Raw genomic sequence first — 17518 nt, 5'->3', positions numbered from 1 at the left:
ATAGGGTCAGTTTGCTTTTTTACTTAGCCCTAGTGAGTATTCAGAGAAGCTGGAGCTAGCCTATGCAGCTGGTGCTTTGACAGTTTTAACACTCCATCTCTTCAGCATGTGGTAATCTTGCATCAGAATGTCTCTGGGATAGGACCAAGCATCAGAGCACTTACCCCTAAGTAGGTAGGAGTAAAATCCTTTCACATTTTCCACTGTGATTTATTCTTAGCACTGTGCCTGCATGCATCAGTTCCATTGCATTTCTCTGCTTACCCTTACAACAATAGTATGTATTCTGTGCATGTACATACACTGCTCCCTGTTTATTTCCATTCAAAAGGGGTGGTACAGGACCTCAGGGGAATTGGATGTGTAATGAAAATCTATCAAGACTATTTTGAGATTATATTCACAAAACATTAGGTAAAACAAAGGAGAAGGGATGGATTCTCAGTAGGAATTCCCACTTACCAAAACAGCAGTTGTTCTAACAGTCTAACTCTGTCTTCCGAGTTCTGACTGGCAACAGAATTTGGGCAGAAAGAGGTAGGAAATCCCACTCTATTTCTTCCAATAAAGCCATAAAGATAGAAGGGATGGCCAGTTAGTTGCTGTAGGACATTATTAGCAATGAACGTTCTTAAATTCTTCCAGAGACAAAGAAGGGAGATGAAAGAAGGGGCAATCAGATGCCTAGTGCCCCATCGGGGCATGATGGAGCAGTAAGGTCAGGAATATGGCTGGGAGAGCTGGAGCTACCTAGGAGCCAGATATAGGAAACAAACAAGACACAGCAGAGAAAAAAGTTCTTGATAACACTGAAATGAGATGTTGAAGACGTGTTCTTGGCAGTCCAAGTGCACATCAGCTGGTAAGGGCACTGGAATAATTCTAGTAAACTGATCCCTCTCCAGTGCTGGTAATGAAGGCCCATGACCCTGTGCAGAGAACCTGGAGCTGACTGATGGCACAGAGAACAGTCTGGAACACAGTCTAAAGCACCATGGAAAAGACAGGAATTGTGGAACTAATGTGATGAATGTTGATCCTTCTAAGGGAATTATTGCTAAATTTAAAAGAAAAATGTGTGAATTGTATAGACTGTTTCTCCCTTTTCTAACACTTGACAGAAGTCTTAATTCCAGCACTACTGTTACAACAGTCAGAAACACAGGATCTCTGTCGTAACACTGACTTACAAAGTAGAACATGTTTTAGTTCATTTTTTCTTTCACAGAGAACATTTCTGTGTCTAAATCAGACCAAAACTCTGTACCATTACTGATACACTCGACATCAAAGAACAGTTTTACTTGTAGATCAAGTCTTTATTGATTTCACATTATTAAACCCATGTTGCTGTGATATTTTAGCTTCAGTCATGGGGAAGTAACAGAAAATCTGAGCAGTGGGGAATCTGGTACCTATAATTCATAAGTGAGGCTTCTGCCCTAGACATGAATCCAGGAATAAGTAAAGGAACACACAAGGGAAACAGATCAGTTGGAATTATTACAGACAATAATTGCAACTATGGCAACTGTGAAGAAAAGGTGTAAATAAGGGAAACAATTTTATCTTCAAAATTATTTTAAGTAACTTATTTTACTATCCTAATAGTTTGCCTATTATGTGCATGCTTAGATCATAAACTATAACTCTGAATTAACCTTCTTGTTTTCTGTTGTTTTGCTATTTGTCATTTCAAACATCATCTTTCTCCATACATCTACCTTCTTTCCTTTCAACTTTCTGGCTTTCTTTTGTTTTAGATTTATCTGTAAGTATTCTTCATTTAGGTTATAAGACGGCCAGTCAACCAAGCCTTCCCCATTAGGATTTCTGTAAACAAGAAGAAAGCAAGCAGTTAAGACTGAATCAACAAAACAGATACATTTTCTCTATTTTTTTCTTTAATTTTCTGTCACTTTGGGGACAGTACAAACCAGCAATATATGTAATGAATCTTATGATTCTTACCCATTTCGAGCAAAGTTAGCCCAGTACTTCATTAGAGTTCTACTAAGGTTCTTTTCTTCCTCTGTAGCTTCACCTGAGACACAATACAAAACAATTCTTTTAAGTGGAACTCAAAACATTGCTACTACAGAAGCAGCAGTTCAGATTGTGAATACTTTTAACAATGTATCTGCAATACGTTAGTAATACAGCGGTCAGCAAGACAAGATTTCAGCACTTTTTATGAAGGAGATTAGCATAATAATCCTTATCATACAAATCAGGGAATTGGGGTACAAGGAAATAAGGTAATATGCCTGTAGCTTTTTTTGAAGACCAGAAGCAGAACCAAAAAAGAACCCATGTCTCCTGAGTCCCATTACAACTCAATGAATGGGCCACGTGTTTTAGTTTCCTAAGTCTCATTCTAGCTTTGTGGGACTGAAATTCTCCCTATTATTCAGAGCATGACTAAGCAAAATTGTCTTCATTCTGATAAAAGACAATGTCATTTTATGTCTCAACACCTCCAGAATATTAGTTTAAATATAGTTACACATATGCCACTATATCAGGTAGGTGAAAATAGTTACAGTGTGTTATTAATTACAAATGCATCTCAATACAGCAAGAAAAATAGTTGCAGGAAATAGAAAAAGTGTTTTCCAGTGTTTTCTAGTGTAGGATAACACAAGTAAGTAAAATATAAATATTAGCAAAATCAAAAGGCTCTAGTAACAGATTAACAAATGCTTTTACAACATAGCCAGATTGCTCCAAAGTTCAATGGAATAAAAGGAAATACTTTCATTAATGCAGACTTTTAAACAGACTATAAACTACTGGGCACATGACCGCCCCTCCCCCCAAAAAAGCATAAGAATGGTGAATTCACTTAAAATAAGTAGAATTTCTGTGTTTCTTTGTCAAAATTGTGAAATGATCCTAATTTTTTCTCATGTGAAAGAAAATATTCCATCCTGTATGTTATTATTTTAGGCATAAGCAATTAAAGAAAATTTATGGATTCATAATATTGTTGAGGATGTGGCATCTCGTATCTGACTGTTCAACAACTGGCACGTTTATTTGGACATGGGATTCTGCTGAAGCAAATAGTCTTTAACCTAACCATTAGATCTTCATGCAGAAAATGAAACACTGGAGTTCAGAGTCTTGCTCTAATCAACCCAACTGGAATATTATCTGCAAAAGAGGCCATGTTCCCCCTCTTCTGGAGCTTGACAGCCCATGAGGTTTCCTGGCAAGGAGACATTAACTTAAATTCCTCAGGAAAAGAATAGAGCCCAAATTTCCTGCTTCCCAAGTACCCTGCTAATCCCCTGCAAGTTTAATTGACCTTTCCTTCAATTTCTTTTTCAGCCACAGTTATCAAGAACACTGCTGGTATAATGACAGTGATGTTTTCTAGCAAATGTCCTATTTGCTAAACTGTTGACATGTGTAACTTACTGCACTTCAGAAACAGCAATCTGTACATGATAAAGAATGGAGAATTAGTGTTAAACAAATGAATTAGTCAATTAGTGTTAAACAAATTCTAACAGGAGAAAGGGTTATATTTCAGTCTAACTGATAATATATATGCCCTTTAGTCTGATTAAAATGGAAGTAGTACTACTGAATAGAATAATACCAGTGTTGTGAGAGTAATTTATAAGTGAATATTGATTGTTCTGTTCCTTACTGCATAGCTGAATATCACCAGCCAGATATGGTCCTCCAAAGACAAAGCCAACTTCATCTCCATGATCAGCTTTCACATACTCAGGTTTACTATCCCAGTAGGCAGAGGGCCGATGTTGATATTCAAAGAAATAGGTAGGAGCTCCAGACTCTAGAAGACATGACATTTAGAGAGTTAAAGGAGATATACATAAATTATGGCTCACATCAGCTGTTTAAAATCTTACTTTAAATAAGCCCAAAGTTATACTGGGTATATTTTTAATGTCATGTTACACTGAAACATGTATTTTTATTCAAAATTAAGAGACCACAGAACTTGCACAAAAACTTGAAAGATTCATGCCAGGAAAACTTAGAGAAAAGAAAGTAACATAAAATAATTTTCCAGTTCTGAGTATTTTGGCATGGCTTGTCTACACTTCAGCACCGGAAAATCTCCAAACTACAGAGCTGCCATCTTCCCAAGTAGCAGTGGGCCAAAGGACAAAATCCAGGTTGCTTTAATATGGTTTAATTTTTAATCCTTTATACTTCACTTGGAAAACATTTACCTGTGTTATCATGCTCTACTCTCAATATATTTTGACTATGAGCACAAGTGCAAGACGCTGGCACAAAGGTAACAGAGTAACTTGCTTCACACAGCCCTGCAGACCTATATCACACTGCATTCCCATTAAGTTCCCGGTGGGAATCTCAAGGAGAGTATGACTTGATCTAGCATGTAGTAAGAGGTTTGAATATCCTACTGGCGTTCATTAGCTCACCCTTGTGGTAATCCAATGCTCTTATGGATGGCATGACAATTCCTACATCACCTAGGAAGTCCAGAAATTGGTCCCGTAGCTCAGCAGGATCATCTGTGTTTCCTAGATATTCATCCACTATCACAGGCAGAAACTCTGATGGTACATACTAGGAGAAAAAGGGGAAACAAGAAACAAGCAGAAAAACTCTCTCTCTGAATTAGCAACAAAAATATCTTTTAAACTTCAGAGATTCCTCAAAGGTTCAGGGTAGCACCCATGCTGATGGGAAACCTTGATGGCAAATAAAACTTATTCAGACTTTTTGTAGGGTGTGCTGGTCTTGGCTGAGGTAGAGTTAATTTTCTTCTTAGCAGCTGGTATAGTGCTGTGTTTTAGATATCATATGAGAATAATGTTGATAACACACTGATGTTTTCAGTTGTTGCTAGGCAGTAGTAGTGTCTACACTAAGTCAAGGACTTTTCAGTTTCTTATGCCCTGCCAGGTGCACAAGAAGGCAGGAGAGCAGCCAGGACAGCTGACCCAGTCTGGCCACGGGGATATTCCCCGCCATATAACATCATGCTCCAGATATAACTGGGGAAGCTGGCCAGGAGGGAGATTTTCTGCTTGGAAACAGATTGGGCATTGGGTTGTTGGGTTTTTTTCCCTTCTGTTATGGTGATCAATTGCACTTGTGCATATTTCATTGTATTATGATGATGATGATGATTGTTGTTGTTACTATGATTATTCTTCTCGTCCTTTGTTATCCTATTAAATCATCCTCTTCTCAACCCATGAGTTGTTTTTTTCCCCATTCTCCTCCCCATCCCCAGCTGCATAGTGCTTAGCTGCCAGTTGAGGCAAAACCATGATAATGAAGGAAGAAAACCCCAGCAGTAAAAACAAACACCAAACAAACCACCTCTGGTCAAATTTGCAAAGATTTATACGGGTTAAAGCTCTACAGAAATCAACAAATATCCAGCAATGTCTCCTGATAATACCTTTGTTTTATGTTTTCTTCAGGAGAAAAGAGATGATAATAACAAAAGTAAATTCTCTGAGCCCTTGAAAGATTTACTATTAGACTATGGGAAAACACCAATGGGATCTCCAAACACAGCTTTCATTTTTAGTGTTAGAATTTGCTACTTGAAAGATAAATTTCAAAACTAGGGGTGCAAAGGAACTACTTTAAAAGTTAAATAAAAATATTAGTTCAGAGGTCTGGAAGGAAAAAGGTATTTCCCCAAACCCCAGGCCTCACTCAAGCCTATTTCTGTGTAACTCTGTAACAGTAACCTGTCAGCACTGCAGGGACTCTCCCCAAAGCATAACGTGACTTCAAGCCTTAGTAACATTCAGACTTGAGCAGGAAATTAGAGAACATCAAACTTCACAAATCTGTCCTACAGAAAGAAATTTCACTTTTTGAATTAGATTAGTGCAAGGGTTCTTACCATCATTGGCAGTAAAAACTCTAAGGTTGAAATGATTGATTTTTTATCTCCTATTTCCTTCAAACCTGGTATTTTTGATGTCTGCACAGAAAAAAAAAAAGGAATGTTATTAGCACCATTCAAATTCTCCAATAATTTTAATTTGAACTACATTATTCCACTCTACTCTTAGTACTGGTGTTTATTTTGGAAGCATCATACCACATGCAAAAAAATGCAGCATGGTGCAGGAGCTGTCTTGAAAAACTTGTATTTACTGCAGTAAGTGTTTCCTTGGTGAAGGTTTCTACATAAACCACTCATACTAAGTAGTTTATCCTTAAATCAACACACATTGATGAGAAACTTATAAGACTAGGAAGCATTAGGGCAGAATTGAAGTCAAAATCTTTCCTCTCAAAAGCTTATTTTCCCTCTGGTAGGGGAGATCTTAAAAGTTGCTGTTAGCCTCTCTGTGTCTAGTCCAGCTGCTCGAACTCTTCGAAGTAAAGATAAGGCAAATCTTCTCCTTTTTTAGAGCATTACAAGAAGTGACACTCCTGTCTGCAAAATGAATTTGAACAGATTTCACTTCTCATTTTTCCTCTCGGACTTAGGACCATCACACTCACAGAGACCCACAGTTCCTACACAGATTCAGAACAAATACTTTGTCCTACATATATTGAATGTAAGTGCCTAGGAAATAAAGAAATGAGGACAAGGAAGAGAGAGAACACAAATCCACCTCCTGCAGTTTTGTGCACTGTGTAGCAACTACTCACTTTTTGGAATTACCCATGGAATTTCCCACAGTGCAAAGCCTTTTGGCCATACTTAAAAGGTGTCCTACCAGCAAATAACTCCTCAGAGTTGCCTTTCAGTTAACACAAATATTAAAAAATAAAAAAAACCAACACAAAACCCATTAAATTACAGATCTAATGTTCCAGCCAAATTCATTGTTGGTGACTCCTATCATAAACGGGACTGCATTAAATTCTTTTCCAGCCAATATGTCTTCAGGTGACTTATTAAGGAACACTCCATCCAAAACTAAGGGTAGAAATGGGATTTCCTGAAGGAAGAGAAAAAAAAAAAAAGATCAAATTACTTGTTAGTCATTTCCTCACTTTCCTTTTTAAATTTCAAGTCAAACAATAAAATGTCCACACTTAATGTTCCGGGGGGGGGGGTGTGGGGGGGTGGGGGGTGGGGGGGGGGGGGGGTGATGGGAACCTTTACAAAATCCAAGCATCTACAGCCACTGTAAGATAAAGAATTGTGCACAAGAGTATAAAATATTAGCCTGGTTGGGTCATGGTATGGAGTAATGTAATGGTTTCTTGATCCTGTGCTGCTTCTAAGGGATAATATCACATATATACACCTGAGTCTCGCTCACACTGTTAGAAGTGCTGTGACACTTCACTGAAAATTCTGAAGAGAACTTACATGAAATTATTTAAGCATTTAGGGGATATTTTGACAAAAAAATAGGGAAAAATGTTGGAAAAGGCCAACAATGAATTCCAGTAAGAGGCTGAGCTCAAGCAACCATTAAAAAAATCTGTTACCAGGAAAAGTTTCACCTACCGTACTGTTAAAGACGATATCATCTGCTTTCTGGTTCCTTAAGCAGTTAACCAGAGAGGGTGAACTGCTTGTCTCACACTTAAATATACTTGCAATTTTCTGAAAATTGTTAACAAAGACAGGAACTGTTAGCTATGAGGTGGTCTGTAAGGAATTCATAAACAGAAAATTGTTATACACAGTACTCTTTATAGTTTTATTTAAGGGCTAATTTAGGTGGACTCAGTAGGTTTTCAAGTATTTAATTTTACTAGAAATACTACAGTGAGAGATCAGAAAGTGAAATCATTCTGGTATACTTCTCTTTCTTCCTGTATTTCCATTCACTGTTCTACAACAAACCTTGCTGTAGAGATAATATGAGGTTGTAACACAAATCAAGTAAGGCAAGAAAATTCAGAAAATCAGCTTATGAGAGATTTGTATTATTACTACCTGCTGTTTCAGGAGGAGAAACTAAAGGGTACTTATAGAGAAGAATTTCATTAGAATTTAATTAGAATTTAAAAGTTTAGGTTTGTTGGGTTTTTTAAAATGAATTTACTTCAAATCAAGGCCCTCCATACAAGACCTGGTCCTGGTTTTTGCAGGGATAGAATTAATTTCCTACCCAGCAGCTGGTATAGTGCTGTGTTTGGGATTTAGGATGAAACTGATGCTCATAACACACCGATAACTGTCTTAATCTCAGCCCATGAGTTTTACTCTTTTTTTTTTTTTTAACTTTTTCAATTCTTTCCCCCATCCCATGGGGAGGGCAGACATTGAGCTGCCAGCCAGGTTGAACCCTGACACTGTTAAACTGAACGCCTCTCCTGGCTTCTAGTTAAACTTTCCATAATAAATTTCACAGTTACTGTATAAGTTACAGTGTGCATGGAAATGGACATATGCCCAGCTTAGCATGTGTGTAACTAAAAATACCTAACTCTACCCACAGATGCTATAGTCACGCAACTGTACAATTTCTAACAGCAAATGAGCATGATAAGACTCCAAATAAATAGTATATTTAAATGGAAATTTACTAATGCTAATCTATATATTTATAGATATTCTGTAACTTTGCTGCATAGTATGCAATCAGATTTTCCCCTTTTCTCTTTTAGAAATTATCAGATATAAGAAATATCCTGTTTTAAGTTATAAAGACTTTAAAATTAAAACCAAACTAAAACAAACAAAAATATGAGAGCCTACCTTCAGATCTGTTGAAAGAAGTAAATCTTTCACAGGGGGGATTAGAATTCCGCTCTCTGATATTGCTTTGTGAAAGAGACCCTTAGACAAAGGAGATAAAACCTGCCAAGAAGGGAAGAACAGAAAGCATTTATTCTACATTAAGGTCCTTATCCCATAACTTTATGCTTGACTGGACTGCTGGATTCAGTGTAGAATTACACATTTTTATGTGCTTACAGGGGAAGTGTCCGGACTTAGCACAACAAGCTATTAATCTTACTTTGAAAAATCAGATTAAACATGAATTTTTACACTAATTGAGTTTTTGAAGATTTTAAGTCTTGACTTTTTAGTATATCTATGTCATGCCTACATGTGCAAACACAGAGCAAGATCCTGCAGATACACCAAAGAGTGTGACAGATCCTGGATCTCCACCAAAGTGTTCAATATTTTCTTGGATCCACTGAAGAGCTGCTACTTGATCCAAAAACGCCCAGTTCCCACGAGCGTGTTCATCACCAGTACTGAAAGAAAAGCAGTATAAGCCAACTTCCCAGAATTTAATAAACCTCACCAACTTACAGTTTGTGCAAAATGTCATGTCATACTTGTCTAAGGAAAGCTCTGTACAGCCTACTGACCCAAAGCCTGCCACAGTCAGACCTAAGTCCCACTGACTTACTTGCCTCTGCTGTTTGCTCACCCATACACAGATGGATTTCTGGCTTTTACACTAGATGATTTGATAGCCAGCTACAATCAAATGACAATGCAAATGTGTCCTGGTTTCAGTCAGGATGGAGTTAACTTCATTTGTAGCAGTGGATGGAATGCTGTGTTTGAGAGTTAAAATGAACGCAGTGCTGGTAACACCCTGATGTTTCTAGTTGCTGTCAGACAGTCAAGGACTTTTCTCAGCTCTTCATATTTCTCTATTCATGAGAAAGGAGGGGCAAAGCCAGGACAGGTGATTCAAACTGGCCAAAGAGAGTATTCCATGCCAATTCCGTCCTGCTGTTCAGTACAACGGATGGGAGGAAGAGCAGGGGCGGCTCCGGGACGCGCGGTTCTTGGGGGACAGTCGGGTTCCAGGACGGCTCTGGGTGGCACGGCCTGAGCTGTGGGTTCGGTGAGAAACTGCATTGTGTACCAACAGCTTCATATATTTTTGCTCTAAAGTCCTGTTAGCATTGTTATATTGTATCTTTCTGTTATCTTAGTAAACTATCCTTATCCCAACCCACGGGCGTTTTAGTTTCTTGGTTTTGGGGTTGTTATTTGCCCCTTCCTTCCCCCCACCCCTTCCCTCTTCCCCTGCTCTTTTCCTTTAAGGAGCAGGCAGCTGCGTGGATCTCGGCTCTCAGCCGGGGTAAAACCACGACAAAATGGAATTACATTCTTAATGTTCTTGAGTCCTGATATCAGTGAACTATGTATTCAAACCATTTTAACAGTGGCAAACTGGTATAGATGTTCATCTGATTTGGAAAATAAAACTACCTATATTTTAAACATAATAGGAAGTGCTTTGTAAAAAGTGAAATAGGTCATCTTACTTGAGGAATCCAAGGAGCCCAAGTCTGTACTGAATTATCACTACCACAACGTTCTCGTAGGCTGACAGTGCAGAACCATCATACCTAGAAGCACCACCGAATATGAAATTGCCTCCATGGATCCACACCATTACCTTTGAGAAAAAGGGTGAGACACTTTTATACGTTGCTTGGCAGATTTCACTGCAAAAAAGAAGACACCAGAGAATTAGAAACTCCAAATCACCAAAGCTTAATGGGAGCTGGATTTTAGGTTGGTGGACTTTGGATTTTACATAATTATTTCTGCTAATGCAGCATCACACTTTCAAAAGCAATTAAGTGACTTCGGAGCTATTGTTAGGTACAAATGTTGTACAAGATAGGTTTGTACAATGGGTTTACATACAGGTAACTTGTCCTTCTTGTGTGAACCAGCGGGGCTATAAACATTTAGATACAAACAGTCCTCAGAAGTTCGGAATGGAAGGTGTTTTTCTTTAAAGTTTTTTTCAGCTATTTTCAACAGGGACAGGTCTTGCGGACACCTTCACAAAAGAAAGGAAGTAACTATTAGCAATAAAAGTGCAATAGCAACAATGTAACAATGATAGAGAAACACACTTTCTTTTGCCCCAGGGACTGAATTCCCACAGGGTGCTCCAATTTTGTGTTACTTATACACAGTTACAGATGCAACCCCAGAAGCACAGTCTACAGCTGTCCTTGAAAAGCTGAATTACTTCAGCGTGGTATGAGAAAACATGATTTCCAAAGACAGGGAATTCCCAGAAATGCTGTGTGGTTCCTAGTCCCACAGTTGTTATGAAATACTTCAGTACCAGCAGTGTATCTACGCCCAGTCCATACAAGCTCCTTAGCAAAAATCAGATCTCTGGACCCTAATTAACACAACAGCACCGACAAACATATGCAGGTCCTATATACAAAGGAACTGAACGGCTCTCACAGTGGTGGGTAAGAAGTTGCATCTCTCACATCATTCCAGGGTTCGGGGGGTTCAGGTGGGGAAAACCTCAAGGATCCAACAGGTGCTTTTGCAAAAGGAATCCCAAGGAAGACATTTACAAGCCTGTCTGTCCCTTTCACATTCGTTTGTCTCCCTTTGAGCCGTCCAAGCGCGATAGTCACTTCTGGCTCAGCACCAGACTGTCCTAGGTAACACATAAAGTAAAAGTAAATGAATAAACTGCATCTTCATGACTATCAGACTGACTTGTCAATTAAGCCTTTTTTTTTTACTGAGTGCTTAATTTAGAAGACTTCAGGTTGTTCCTTTCAATTTTGCTCAGTTTTCATTTCACTTTTGTACAATGACAGACACCCCCCTGCCAAACTCTCCCCCAGCTGTCTCTGCCAGTGACAACTGGAACTAGGCAAGACAAAGTTTACTCACTCCACAAGAACATGAAGCATAAAAACAAATTTCAAAGCAAACAGTAACTGCCAAAATCATCAACATTTTCTAAATTTATCATCCAACAAGATCTTAAAAATATTTTGTTTAGAAAATTTGGAAATGTTTTTGCTTTCTGCCTTTAAAGAAATTCAGGAACTTTTACATTCATAAAATCATCCCAGAGATGCTTTAATCTCACAAACTCAGTAATTTTTACATAAAGCTTGTTAGGATACATTTCCAGATTGCTAACACAAGTATAAGAGATGCACTGCCTTTGAAAATCACTGCACTGCAACTTGTTAGTGCAGTTCCTTCCCCACCAGCAATAATAAATGTTGTATCTCACCTTCAGCTCTGCAAATGATGAATGCTATACTACAAAGCAAGATACAAAGCAAAGCCATTTGGCTTTGAGGAGCCATTTTTCACCCCCGTTTGGACTCTAGGCTATTTTCTGGTCTTACGCGGAAAAGGATGGTACAAAGTCCTGGCTGAGGGCACAGAGCAGGAAGTGTGGCTCAATTCCCTTTTGAACATGTGCTGCATTAAGCACTTTCAGAGCTCTACTTGATACAGAGCGTAAATACAATCCCCTAGTGTAACACACCTTATCACTACCTGGTCCCCAGAATGCACCATGATCTGAAAATGACTGAACACCATCTGAGAACGACAAAAGGTCTAATTATAGTTAATCCGCTGTTAATCCTACAAGCAGAGAAAACAGCAAGGCTCTAAAAAGGTTCCAGAGCTGTCAACAATTATATTGTTGTAAACAAACCCCAACCCATAACAACAAAAACTTCACCAAAAACCAGGATTGTAGACTACACATTACTAGAAAGTAATGATAGAAATTAAAATAAAATAAAACAAAATATTTAATTCTTGCAGAAGTTTTAATGAAGGCTATCACACCTGTACCATAATCGACACTTTCAAGCTGGAAGTAGCCTCCAAACCAGTTATTTATCCCTTTTTAAACATAAATAAGCTTCCTGCATTTTTCAAAATTAAAAGAGAGATCAAAGTTAAGAGCCATATTATAGCTTCTTCTCTACAAGCAACCTCAGTGGAGGTCAGCAAGCAAGGTCTACTTACCAACAGCTTATGGGGTATCTATTTCCCTCTCAAAAGTGAGACCTCACCTTCTTTATAAAATAGCTTCCTATGGTGGAAATAGGCAGACAATCCAACCGACAGGTTTTGCCTGCTGCCTGAAAAAGTCCTAGAAATTATCTGTAGTTTGTAGAAGCATAACATCCCTTAGCATGCATGGCTGGCCCTAAGCGGATAAACCTCAAGGCCTACAAGCCCAGCCTGGTCCACCAATGCCCAATCTTCAACTGGCAAAGTACCCTCTACATAACATGTCTTCTTTGCCTTCTCACCTTTGATTTGTTTCACTTCTCCTGGATGAATGGTGTCACAGCACACTGCTTCAGGCCCCTCTGCACTGCTGTTACTTAATTTTCCTCCAGCATGGACACCCAAAAAGCCTCTGAAACCAAGTTCTCCACCACAGATCACACAGAATGTAAGTTCATTCTGCTTGGCATGCAGAGGTTTTTCAGAATAGGTTTGTTCATCTTTAAGAAAAAGGCAGTTTGCTCATTTTATTTAAAGTATCAGCAGATGTGTAAACATGTCAGTAACCTTCACAAAAGCTCCTGCTAGTGCAAACCCAACCTGGCCTAACTCCCTGCAGTCAAAAGCACGCCTGAGGTACCCCCTGTATCTGGAAGGCAGTGCTGAGCAGCAGAACCAAGAGAAGATACATCTTCTCTTCCAGCTGCAACATCTTTTGAAGCAGCAAATCTCAGCTCCTTCCAAATCCTCTTTTCTTTCTGTTGGTGCCTCAGAAACTGGTGCTCTCTGCCTGGGGAGCACTCACATCTTCCTACCATGACTTGACACAGCAGGCATTGGAAAACCCAAACTCTATACAGAAAAGAGAAATCAAGCACATGGCAAGGAAGCTAAACCAGTAATATGCGGGATGTTTACACAGGACTAAATGATTTAACCCTATTGTAAAGGGGGATGTGGAGCCAAAATATGTCACTCCAGTTTCTCTCTTTGCAGGTTTGTTGGGGCTTGGGTTGGTTGGTTTGTGTTTATACAAATATATATATACACACACACGGTTTGGCTTTTCAAATTAAACTAGGAAAACATAACTTTAATCAGTAGTATTTTGTATTGAAGATGCTATTTAATTTACCCGTCCTCGACAGCACTAAGTTCACTTCAGAGGTGCCTCACAGCGCAGCAGGGCTGTGAGGTGACTCCAGCGACAGCACCCGTTTGTCACCCTCAGACAGTTTAAAGCTACTCAAAGGCTCGACCCACCGAACGCTTCCTCCCGACTGTCCTTGGCGCTGCTACACCGGAGCCCGCTCCCCACAGGCCGCGCCAGTTCGCTGCTTGCCCACAGGAGAGCACTCCCGCCACAGGCAACAGCCGTCCCCCCGCCGCCGCCGAGCGCCCGCCTCCCCGCCCGGTGCAGCGGTTAATGGCGTCCGTGCGCCTTCCGGCCCGCCGGCAGCGCCGCCACAGCGCCCGCCCGGCCCCTAAGGAAGGGCCTGAGCGGCGGCCATGGTGGGTCCAGGCCCGGGTAGCGGGGCGCCGCTGGAGAACGCCAACCCTCTCATCTACCGCCGCTCAGGGGAGCGGCCGGTAACGGCACGGGAGGAGGACGATGAGCTGCCCGACTCCATTGACGACCGGGAGATCTTTGATATCCTGCCGGGAGGGGAAGGCCGGCCCGGGGACACTGGGGCGGCGGGGCTGGGCTGGGCAGGGCAGGGCAGGGCAGGGCGGGCAGCTCCGTTTTCCTTAACCCGGTACATCTCATCCGCTCCATTAACGACCCCGAGCACCCCCTCACCCTGGAGGAGCTGAATGTGGTGGAGCAAGTGCGAGTGAAAGTGAGATCCCGCGAAGATGCGCGGCTTTTCGCCCGCTTGCGCTGCGCTCCCGCGCAGCCGCCCCGGCGCTGGCGGGCGGTGAAGGCGCGTTGCGGGGCCGCGGCCGGCGCTGCCGGGCGGTGAGGGCGCGTTGCGGGGCCGCTGGCGGGCGGTGAAGGCACGTTGTGGGGCCGCTGGCGGGCGGTGAATGCGCGTTGCGGGGCACTGCTGCCTGATTTATTTAATTATCTTTTTCTAAGATGGACCATGGCTGGTTACAGTAGTTACCGCAGCTAACCACAGTACTTAAACATGGCAGTGAGGAGAACTAAGGGGAAAGTAGAGCCTCGAGTTGCGTTTCACACAAAATGCCCGTGGCTGGCGTGGGGCAGAGGCAGCCAGTTGGGAACAGGGGCAGTGTTTGGTTTCAACAGGTGAATGATGCAGAAAGCACAGTGGCCGTGGAGTTCACTCCCACCATCCCTCACTGCAGCATGGCGACCTTAATCGGCCTCTCCATAAAGGTCAAACTGATCAGATCTCTGCCTGAGAGGTTCAAGGTGAGTAATCAGATTGCTCTGGAATGCCAAAGAGGGGGATTGTGTTTGAGAGGAAAGAGAAAATAAAAAGGTGTGGGAGAAGCTAACTTGCAGTGAAAAATAACTGGAGGATTTTCATGCTGTGGTGGGGGAAATGCTGCAGGAACCAGGGAGGGCAGTGGACTGCAACAGCCAAGCAAATCATGGTTCCATGAGGGTCACGTCAAGGGCCAGTGGGGTTATGGAGGGGAGTTAAATAGTCTGTCATCTGAGGCTTTACTTTATTTTGCTATATATTAACTAGTAGTGGCCAGAAGACATGTTCTTTTCCTTTTTGTTACTGCCTTCTAATGTTTTGTTGACTTGTCCCCTTTTTCTTTTACGATGCTTTTTAAGCTGGATGTTCATATAACACCAGGAACTCATGCCTCTGAGCATGCAGGTAAGGTGTTCAATACTCTTGCGTGGTTGTCTTTTTTTTTTTTTTAATTTTGAAAATTAGAGAGGTTAAAGACTCCTACACCTGCAGAGCAGCTGTGTAATATCTGGGTCTTTACGTGTTTCACTTCTGGGGGATGTTCCAGAACAGGAATGTGTAATAATGACACTTAGATACACTCTGTACTGCTCTTTAAACATCGCAGGCAGCCTGTGCTCTCAACTAGTCATTGATTTACCTGGGTTATGGAGAACTCAGAATATGGGAGAGGCTGGAAGGAAAATTTCTTGTGTTACACCTACACGTGCAGCTCCCTGCTGCTGAATCATTAGCAGCTTGCTGGTTTAACTTGTGGTAACATGGTAGCTTTGACTTTAGACTGTAACTCTGCAGCGTGCTTTGCATCTGCAGAATTAGTAGTCTGCCTGAGTACCACGGCAACAGTGTGATTATGTGTCTTGATGTAAAATGTTTTAACAAAGATGCTGTATACCAATGTTTTGACCGATTTCTTGTGGGTTTTTTTTTTCCTGCACAGTTAATAAACAGCTTGCTGATAAAGAACGTGTAGCAGCTGCTTTGGAAAACTCTCACTTACTGGAAGTGGTGAATCAGTGTTTGTCTGCTCGATCATAATTGCCCAATGAGGAAATTGTTGGTGTTCTGCTGTGTTAACCTAATTTTGTATATAAGTTGTGATGCTAATGTTAAACTATGAGCAAAATAAAATCACTTTGATTTTCTTAAGGAAATGTTTCATTACTCCCTCAAAAAACAGTATTTGGGAAGTTGGCTTACAGGCAGCCTCAATAATATAATGAAAATTGACTTTTAAATTTCGTTAGTCAATGCATAGGTAGGAGTTTTCTTTTAAAATACATGTATCAATCTGGTTTTAACTAGTTTCTCACTGTCAAAAGATTAGTTCTAAACTGCATTTTAGAAGTGGATTTTGCACACTAGACTTTAAAAATACACCAAGCTAATTGGCAGTTAAAATATTGATATTTATATGACTACTTTTGACTGCTAATATATATTTTTAGCTTCAGACATCAAAAATTGTATAAGTTAATGTGCACAAAATTATTTAGCTATGTGTAAATGCTTCTAAATAATTTGTCTGGTCTTTATTACATTAATTTCGATTAGCCAAATAGGGAGGACTCTTTAGACCTGAATAAATGGGATTTATTTTTAATTACTCATTCCTTGTAGTAGAAAATACAGTATCTTTTGAGGTACTTTTTTTTTCATGTACCTACCACAACATAGGAGAGAGTCATTCATAGTTTTCAGTATGAACAGCCCAGGTACCCTCTGCTGAAGGGGCTTATGACAGCTAAATGAGTTTTGCTTTAAACATATTGAGACTTAATACCTGGCCTATGCCTCTGGTTTGGGAAATGTAGTGTTTACTAAACTATTGTCCTTATCAGAAATCGACAGTAGAAAAATTTATTAAGGCAGAATTCTGGAATTATTTAGAACTTTTGTAAAAGATGTTTCTAGTCAAAGGACCACATGGAAAGTTAAAGAAATTCTGTCAGGTACTTTGGTGTCTGCACAGAGGCACTGTTAACTTCATTGTCATCAGTCATCTAAGAGATGTCCAGGGCTGGGATAGAGGTAATTTTCTTCCTAGTAGCAGGTATGGTGCTGTGGTTTGGACTTAGGATGAAAATAATGTTGATAAAGCTCGTAATACTTTAGTTGTTCCCAAGCAGTTTGGGCCTTTTTTGGCTTCTCACATTGCCCTACCAGCGAGGAGGCCGGGGGGGCACAGGGAGTTGGGAGGGGACACAGCCAGAACAGCTGACCCCAACTGACCCAAGGGTATTCCATACCATGTGAAGGTATGGAATATAATTAAAATCAGCATATGAGGCTGGGGAAAGAAGGGGGCAGGGGAATAGTTGGGGTGATGGCATTTGACTTCCCAATTAACCATTACACATGATGGAGGCCTGCTTCCCTGGAGATGGCTGAACTCCTGCCTGCCCGTGGGAAATGGGGAATAAATTCCATCTTACACTTT

At 40.6% G+C, this 17518-nt stretch overlaps 2 protein-coding genes across 2 annotated transcripts; one reads left to right on the top strand and one right to left on the bottom strand.

Annotated features, from left to right (window-relative positions):
- Window positions 1-1304: 1304 nt before the first annotated feature.
- CES2 (carboxylesterase 2) lies at window positions 1305-12015 on the bottom strand (the record flags this gene model as incomplete). The annotated part of the gene is made up of 13 exons (XM_084270266.1): window positions 1305-1833; window positions 1972-2044; window positions 3659-3808; window positions 4428-4575; window positions 5876-5956; window positions 6792-6932; window positions 7451-7549; window positions 8651-8752; window positions 9006-9159; window positions 10192-10325; window positions 10580-10718; window positions 11141-11345; window positions 11940-12015. 13 exons carry the CDS (start codon window positions 12013-12015, stop codon window positions 1644-1646), a joined length of 1692 nt encoding a protein of 563 aa, XP_084126392.1. The 3' UTR covers window positions 1305-1643.
- A 2126-nt stretch (window positions 12016-14141) lies between these two features.
- Window positions 14142-16227, top strand: CIAO2B (cytosolic iron-sulfur assembly component 2B). Its single transcript, XM_084269881.1, has 5 exons — window positions 14142-14335; window positions 14446-14523; window positions 14937-15062; window positions 15438-15483; window positions 16019-16227. The coding sequence occupies exons 1-5, from the start codon at window positions 14192-14194 to the stop codon at window positions 16114-16116; spliced, it is 492 nt and encodes a 163-aa protein (XP_084126007.1). The 5' UTR covers window positions 14142-14191; the 3' UTR covers window positions 16117-16227.
- Window positions 16228-17518: the final 1291 nt, after the last annotated feature.

This window comes from Gallinula chloropus, assembly GCF_964237585.1.
Source record: "Gallinula chloropus genome assembly, chromosome: 13".
In the NCBI taxonomy this organism is placed as follows: Eukaryota; Metazoa; Chordata; class Aves; order Gruiformes; family Rallidae; genus Gallinula; species Gallinula chloropus.
The sequence above is the reverse complement of the archived record's forward strand: the minus strand, read 5'-3'. Positions and strand labels throughout refer to the sequence as shown.

Coding starts and splice junctions, on each gene's coding strand:
- CIAO2B (XM_084269881.1), top strand. CDS start 14,192: ATGGTGGGTCCAGGCCCGGGTAGCGGGGCGCCGCTGGAGAACGCCAAC. Junction 14,524..14,936: donor TGGAGCAAGTGCGAGTGAAA/GTGAGATCCCGC, acceptor TGGTTTCAACAG/GTGAATGATGCAGAAAGCAC. Junction 15,484..16,018: donor TCATGCCTCTGAGCATGCAG/GTAAGGTGTTCA, acceptor TTTCCTGCACAG/TTAATAAACAGCTTGCTGAT.